Source organism: the organism of the source record quoted next, unplaced genomic scaffold (assembly GCF_019419815.1).
Source record: "Pyrus x bretschneideri cultivar Hongxiangsu unplaced genomic scaffold, Pyrus_bretschneideri_v1 Contig2, whole genome shotgun sequence".
Classification (NCBI taxonomy): Eukaryota; Viridiplantae; Streptophyta; class Magnoliopsida; order Rosales; family Rosaceae; genus Pyrus; species Pyrus x bretschneideri.
In genome coordinates this window covers 7633031-7640305 of record NW_025999501.1, presented here as the reverse complement: position 1 = coordinate 7640305, position 7275 = coordinate 7633031, and the positions used below count along the sequence as shown (strand labels likewise).

Genomic DNA, 7275 nt, shown 5'->3' with positions numbered 1-7275 from the left:
TTTAAATGAAATTATTTAGCCTTCCAAAGCATTTTATCCCTTAGTAAAGTAAACGCTACCACCTACCACTACAAATACTACCTTTACGCCATCACTGCCATTACAACCACCATTTTTGCCACCACCACCACTGACATAACCACAACCTCCATCATTGTCACCACTACTACCATTGTCACCATCATCATTACTGTCACTGCCACCATTACCACCACCAACACTACCACCATTGTTACGACCATCGTCAGCACCACCACCATTACCGCAACCGTCATTACTGCCACCACAACCACAACTACCACCATCACCATCATTGCCGCCACCACCGCCATAACTGCTAACACTGCCATTACCACCACAACCAAAACCGCCATTACCAGTGCTAACCACTGCCTTACCACCATTGTGACCTCTCCACCCCAATCAATACATCCCACTATTAGCACAACCATTGCACCACCACCACCATTACCACCACTGTTGTCGTCACCCTCATTTCTACTACTATGTCCATTTGTCATTGTATACAATTGCATCACTTTTACATTAAATTTTACCAAATATTTTTACGTTGCTTTTCATACTCAAAGCACTTTTAAAATTCAGTTAACCAAACGTTCATCAGCTTTATTTTACAACTAATTATTTTTAAAGCACAACAAAAGTAGTTTTTTTTTTAAAGCACATCAATCACCAATTGGCCCTTATTATATTAATTAGTGGAATAAATATGAAAATACATAATATACCAAAAAGTCACTTAATACTACGGTTTAGTGATATTCATCTTCATTTGTAAGTGAGAGGGTCTCAGGTTTGATTCTCGCCAAAGGCGAGTTTGAACCACATTATTGCCAGCCCATTATGAGGTTAAGTCCACCCGCTCCCCTCCTCCTTAGTGTAGATAATATCGTTTGTTCAAAAGAAAAAATATAATATACCAAAGTGAATAGGTCTTGTATATCTAAAACTAATTTTAATTTAGCTTTAAATTTCATACATAATGAATTTGATACCAATTTATCCCCCACCTCTTAATGTAAATAGATATGGGAACGAATCAGTATCATCCCTTTTTTTACACAACTGTTGACACACGTTTTTATAAACCCATTTAGTAATGTATTTTAACAACCCGTACCATCTATCTTTTAGAACATCATTCATAGATCACCATTGCAAAAAATTAGATGAGTCCAAAATCATTAAGATATTCATTTGCAGTGAAAGAAATGGACAAATCCGGTTCTATAAAGAAACCTTAAACCCTTAATCCAACAATCATATAGTTTCAGATTTGGGTGACTTGGTAAACATGATCTTGGATGGAATATCTAAAAGATAGACAGTTCGATTTATCAAAATACATTACAAAGTGGACTCCACAAAAAACATAGTACGTAGCGAAGAACAAACTAGTCACCTCTTCGAAAATGGCAACTCAGAAATAGCACCAGAACAATCTTCTATCTAAACATCTAGACATGGAGAAAGCCGCCTTGATTACGCGTTTGCAGACTAAAAAACGTCCTATGCACAAATAGCTCATAGCAAACATGGCTGGTCGCAAACAGCTTCACCGTTTTCCGGTGTTGATTCTTGGCTTGCCTTTAACCTCAGCTTCCTGCAACCGAGAAAAGCGTAACATTGCAGTTTGAGTATTTCCAGGCCTTCGTCAACAAAATTACTGGAAATGTATGGTCAGAGACATACCTGTGGCACGTGGAGGTAAATGCAGTTCTTTGCAGTAGCAGGATTGTGATTTTCAGCACCCTTGCTCCAATCATACCAAACCTAGAAACACGCGTTTGGAAAGAATCTTCGGTGAAATATTTAAATTAGGACAGAAAAATATAAGGAATTTGTGCAACCAGTTTTCGAGTCAAATTGGCTCTCAGAGATTAGAACCATAAACCAGCGTCAGTCACTTGAATACAGAAAGAAACACGACTACAACAGCACAAGACCAAAATAACCATGGCAAGCCATGCAGTATAATCTCGACAGAAACAATAGTGAAAGACAAGCAAGTCTACAGAGCGAATGGCTCATTGGGGTATAAATTGAAATTGCAAAAGGTTAGTCATCATTGCAATATATACAATAAAAATGCAGACGCAAAGGTATTTCCTGAAGTTGCAACGTATACAACCTACTTCTACCACTTTTGTTGAAGAACATAACTTCTATAGATGTATACAACCTCCAGACTCCTTTCATTACCAACCCAGATTTAAAAGAGGACAACCAGAAACGTAAGGATAGTATTTTCATTTTTGTAAACAAATTTTACACCATGAGTCTGTCCTGAGAAAATTTGAACGGCAAACGTCAGACAGAACCCTCATATTAGTTGCAAAATCACGAATAAAGAGACTTACTGCGTATGCAAATATGGAACCATCACTGTTGAAAGCACTGCAAGGTATAGGTTGACTGCACCTTGCCATTGCCTGAAAAAATCAGAAAACCCTCTATTAGACACTTATACGTGTACAAAACAAATGATCAGTAACCAAATATATAAACAGGAAGGAGAGAGTCGAGGACTGGACAAGCTCATACCAGAAAAAGAAAATGACTTGTACAGAACCAAAGCCAACAAAGAAAAATTGCCAGATTGGCGGCAACTTAAACTGATCGGAAACCAACAGTCAAGATGCTTATAATTTAAGCATAATACAAAGACAAAAGTAGCAGTAGAAAATAGATATGGGAGAAACCTTGAGTCTCTGTTTGCTATCCTTATCCCAAAAATTGAAAGAACCGTCAGAACCAGCAGTAGTAAATGTGTGATGTCCCTGAAACAAGGAGCACAAGATAAGCTCTACTGCAACAAATAACAGTAAAACAGAAAATGAAGAGCAGACGTCAAGAATCATATGAGAGGGCCATGGCCAGATGTAAACTCCCCTAGCCCTGCCAGTGGAGCAGTAAAAAGTTCCAAGTACGAATTCACCAAGTAAAGGCAGACAATCTAGCATTTATAAACTCAACAGGCATTACCAATTCATACCCTAGTTCAAATAAAAAGATATAGCTGACACAATGTTGTGTTTGTATCCGTTATTCGACAATGTGTTGGAATTCAAACATGCAAAACAAAATAATTTGACTACCGAACTAGTTTCATGTAACATGGAGAGAGAGAGAGAGAGAGAGACGTTACCGGTTGGTCATGGGATATGGATGCCTTGGGCATATTAGCAAGATTTTGTCCACTCTGGTGTATCTCCCAGCATCGCACCTAAACACGGGGGGCATACCAGTAGTCATTACTTAATCCTACCAATAAACTGTTCGTTTGGTCGCGTAGATAAGAAAAGAAATTATAAAATTCAATCCAACGGTGTATCTTCTTCAGTTACCATGAATCACACATACATACTACATAAGCAAGAAGCATACTGCAATAAATATATATATTTTTTTGCTTGAGAAAGGAAAAAAACCATTAAATAGAGTGTCACAACCCGTACCAATACAATCAAATAAAAGAGCTTTTCCCGCCCAGAGGGATGGTTTGGTATTGCTATACTTTGAAAAAAAAACTGTTTCTGCTTTGCTGTGAGATTAAGCTCATTTTTGCTGCTTCACGTTTTCAGCTTTTTTTCACCTAAAACTGTGAAAATAAGCTGTTTTTAAGTGTTTACCGAACACCTTTTGAGCTCAGCTTTTTTTTATACTTATTTTTTTATAAAAGCACCTTACTACCTTAGTACCAAACCAGTACTCTACCCCAAATATAAAAGTTAGCAACTTCAAATCCCATGCTAGTCGTTGCGTCCACCACGAAGTTTGCCACTCTAATGACATGCTTCCAGTAAATAATTATATGTGAATCCCAATCATATATTATAGTGCCTGGTAGTCTGATGACAGAAATCCAATCCAATCTAATCCAATCCTATAGGAAAACCTTTCTTAGCAACCAAACAGAATGCAAGGCTCCATTGTCCCAGGATGTCACATCCCGGCCCGAGGCGGATCACTTCCCGGGCCCGCTCCACCACCATAGCACGATATTGTCCGCTTTGGGCTTACCATTCCCTCACGGTTTTGTTTTTGGGAACTCACGAGCAACTTCCCAGTGGGTCGCCCATCATGGGATTGCTCTAGCCCCCTTCTCGCTTAACTTCAGAGTTCCTACGGAACCCGAAGCCAGTGAGCTCCCAAAAGGCCTCGTGCTAGGTAGGGATGGGAATATACATATAAGGATCACTCCCCTGAGTGATATGGTATGTCACAATCCACCCTCCTTAGGAGCCCGACGTCCTCGTCGGCACACCACGGCCAGGGTTAGGCTCTGATACCAAATTGTCACATCCCGGCCCGGGGGGATTCACTTCCCGGGCCCGCTCCACCACCATAGTACGATATTGTCCGCTTTGGGCCCCGACCATGCCCTCACGGTTTTGTTTTTGGGAACTCACATGAGAACTTCCCGATGGATCACCCATCCTGGAAATGCTCTCGCCCGCTACTCGCTTAACTTCGAAGTTCCTACGGAACCCGAAGCCAGTGAGCTCCCAAAAGGCCTCGTGCTAGGTGGGGATGAGAATATACATATAAGGATTACTCTCCTGAGCGATGTGGGATGTCACAATCCACCCCCTTAGGGGCCCGACGTCCTCGTCGGCACACACGCGATCAGGGTTAGGCTCTGATACCAAATTATCACATCCCGGCCCGGGGAGGACCACTTCCCGGGCCCGTTCCACCACCGTAGCACGATATTGTCCGCTTTGGGCCCCAACCACGCCCTCACGGTTTTGTTTTTGGGAACTCACACGAGAACTTCCCGATGGGTCACCCATCCTGGGAATGCTCTCGCGCGCTACTCACTTAACTTCGGAGTTCCCATGGAACCCGAAGCCAGTGAGCTCCCAAAAGGCCTCGTGCTAGGTAGGGATGGGAATATACATATAAGGATCACTCCCCTGCGTGATGTGGGATGTCACACAGGAGGTGGCGACCAGAATGTTGCTCTTAGGACTGAAGCTTAGGCTCGTTATCCAATCGTTTAGAAGGATGGGTGACCTAAAATATCAAAAATTAAAATTAAAATTAAATTGAATAGAATAGAATTAAATTAAATTAAGGAAGAAAATCAAAACAAAGCAAAATCGACAAATAACTGCAAGTTAATCGAATTCACCTCAAAAGACTTGTTCGGGTTCCGATTCTAATTCGAAGCAGCCATGAAATTCGACATTGGAGTAGCACTCAGTGAAATTCGCTTCTTCTCTACTTCGAAATTTCAAAAATAAATAAATAAATTACCCAGCATTCATCTGAGAAGTAAAACTTGAGAGGGAGAGAAAGTTACCTTAGCCGAAGGTCGAGATTGCAGAAGAAAGTTGAAACTAAGTGTGGTTTGGAAGTTTGATCGAAGAGGAAGAAGGAGACGAGTATACATGGGAAACTTTTTTAGATGTCATGTGAATTTATAACTTTTTTTTGCAGGGAACTTTAGAGTAGTTCCACCGCAAGTGGAATAGCCCAGCACCCTTTCAATCTGCTCCAGCCCGTAAAACAGTCAGGTACCCAGCCCAAGCCAGGCAACAGACCAGCCTATTTCGGAGAGACCCAGAGGTCAGCCTATTTGGCTGCGCTTGCAGCACACTCGCGACTGGACGTGAGTAAGAGACAAGGGTGTAGGCGGCGGGACCCGCTTGTAAGCCCACTTGTGTTCACCCGGATTAAAGCTACGTGGCCCTCCTCAGTGTCGTTGGATTTCCAACGGCTAGTTTTTGTAGACCATTGGATTTCCAATGGTAAAAAAAATTTTAATTTGACTTTTAAAATGAATTGTTCGATCACATATCAACGGTCCACATTTTTTCATCAAAAATAAAAATAAAAAAAGGCCCAACAATCAGAATTTTGACTGTTGGCCATGTGGCAACTCGTTGGCTGTTGGATTTGAATATTTTTCAAATCCAACAGTCCAGATTAATTAACAACATTAAAAATTATTAAAAATTAATTATTTTTTTAAATACAGAAAAATTTAATTTTTTTTTTATTTTTTATAAATACCTAACCCTCATCTTCCACCTTACACCATATTTCAATATTTTCTACACTTTCTACACTTTCTACATTTCAATATTTTGTACACTTTGAGAGAAAAAAATGACTTCGTGGAAGCTCATTGAAGATGTTACGTTGTGTGTATGTTGGGTTCACACTACTCATGACTCAATTATGGGTAATGAGATGGAAAAGCGAGAAATGTGGATTAAAATCATGAAAGCGTTTTGCGATGTACATGGAAAAGATGCCAGATCTAGTCAAGGTCTTCAAGGTCATTGGAAAACACTCAACGCATCATTTACTTGTTGGAAAAATGTCATCTCTCATGCTTCCGGTAATCTGCGTAGTGGGACAAGTTTAGCGGATCAGGTAACAATATTTTTATTTATTTATATGCATTCCACCACATCAATATTTTAATTTATTTAATTTCTTATGTAGTTTTTATGTAATTTCTTATGCAATTTTTATGCATTCCACGCGCATCAATATTTTAATTTATTTATTTGTGTTACACCCATATTTTTTAATACTATCTTATCCCACATTTTTATAGACATTACAAGCACAAGTATTCTACAATGCAAAGAACCAGAACAAATTATTCAACAAATGGGAATGTTGGCAAATTGTCAAAGATTGCCCTTGATACAAAATTGTGGCAACCGGTCCAGAAGTTGTCATGCACGGTATGGGTCTACACAGTTTGCCAGAAGCAGACATGGCCGAACAAGAAGCCAACACATTTGAAGACACAGAAGGGACGCCTGAAGAAGTGCCGGATACCCAACCGACTTGTCAGTCCCTCAGGCCTCAAGATAAAAAGGCATAAAAAAAAATGTAGTTCTTCCAAAAATGACTACACTAAATATATGGAGGAACTTGCTCGCCAAGGTGAACTAAACATGGTGTGAGAAAATGCTAGAGATGAGGAAAAAGCTACTATTATGGCAGCAATAATAACAGCTACTGAGGCTCGTGATGCGGCGGCTAAAAGACAAAGAGAAATAGTTAATCGAGAGAACGAGATGATTAGAAAAGCGCTTCATTAAGAGAATGAGATGCTTAGAGAAGAAAGGATGGCTCAAGCAGATCGTGACACTATGAACAAGTCTCTAGTAAGACTGTCTTCGAATTCGAAATATTTTTGGACATTAGAAAAAAGAGATGTCGTGCGAAGGAGGTGTGCAAGAGATGCTGAAACAAGTCGAGGGGGTTCTAGCTACAGAAATCCTA

General features: G+C 40.1%; 1 protein-coding gene and 1 long non-coding RNA gene across 2 annotated transcripts; both read right to left on the bottom strand.

Moving 5' to 3' along the window:
• Window positions 1-33: 33 nt before the first annotated feature.
• On the bottom strand, window positions 34-521 carry LOC125476811 (loricrin-like). Its single transcript, XM_048583366.1, has 2 exons — window positions 388-521; window positions 34-343 (listed from the first exon to the last, which is right to left on the bottom strand). Exons 1-2 carry the CDS (start codon window positions 519-521, stop codon window positions 34-36), a joined length of 444 nt encoding a protein of 147 aa, XP_048439323.1.
• A 650-nt stretch (window positions 522-1171) lies between these two features.
• Window positions 1172-2463, bottom strand: LOC125476763. Its single transcript, XR_007258075.1, has 3 exons — window positions 2382-2463; window positions 1714-1794; window positions 1172-1624 (listed from the first exon to the last, which is right to left on the bottom strand). It is a non-coding gene; the product is annotated as an uncharacterized LOC125476763 (long non-coding RNA).
• Between the last annotated feature and the right edge of the window lie 4812 nt (window positions 2464-7275).

Coding starts and splice junctions, on each gene's coding strand:
- LOC125476811 (XM_048583366.1), bottom strand. CDS start 521: ATGACAAATGGACATAGTAGTAGAAATGAGGGTGACGACAACAGTGGT. Junction 344..387: donor ACAATGGTGGTAAGGCAGTG/GTTAGCACTGGT, acceptor TGGTAATGGCAG/TGTTAGCAGTTATGGCGGTG.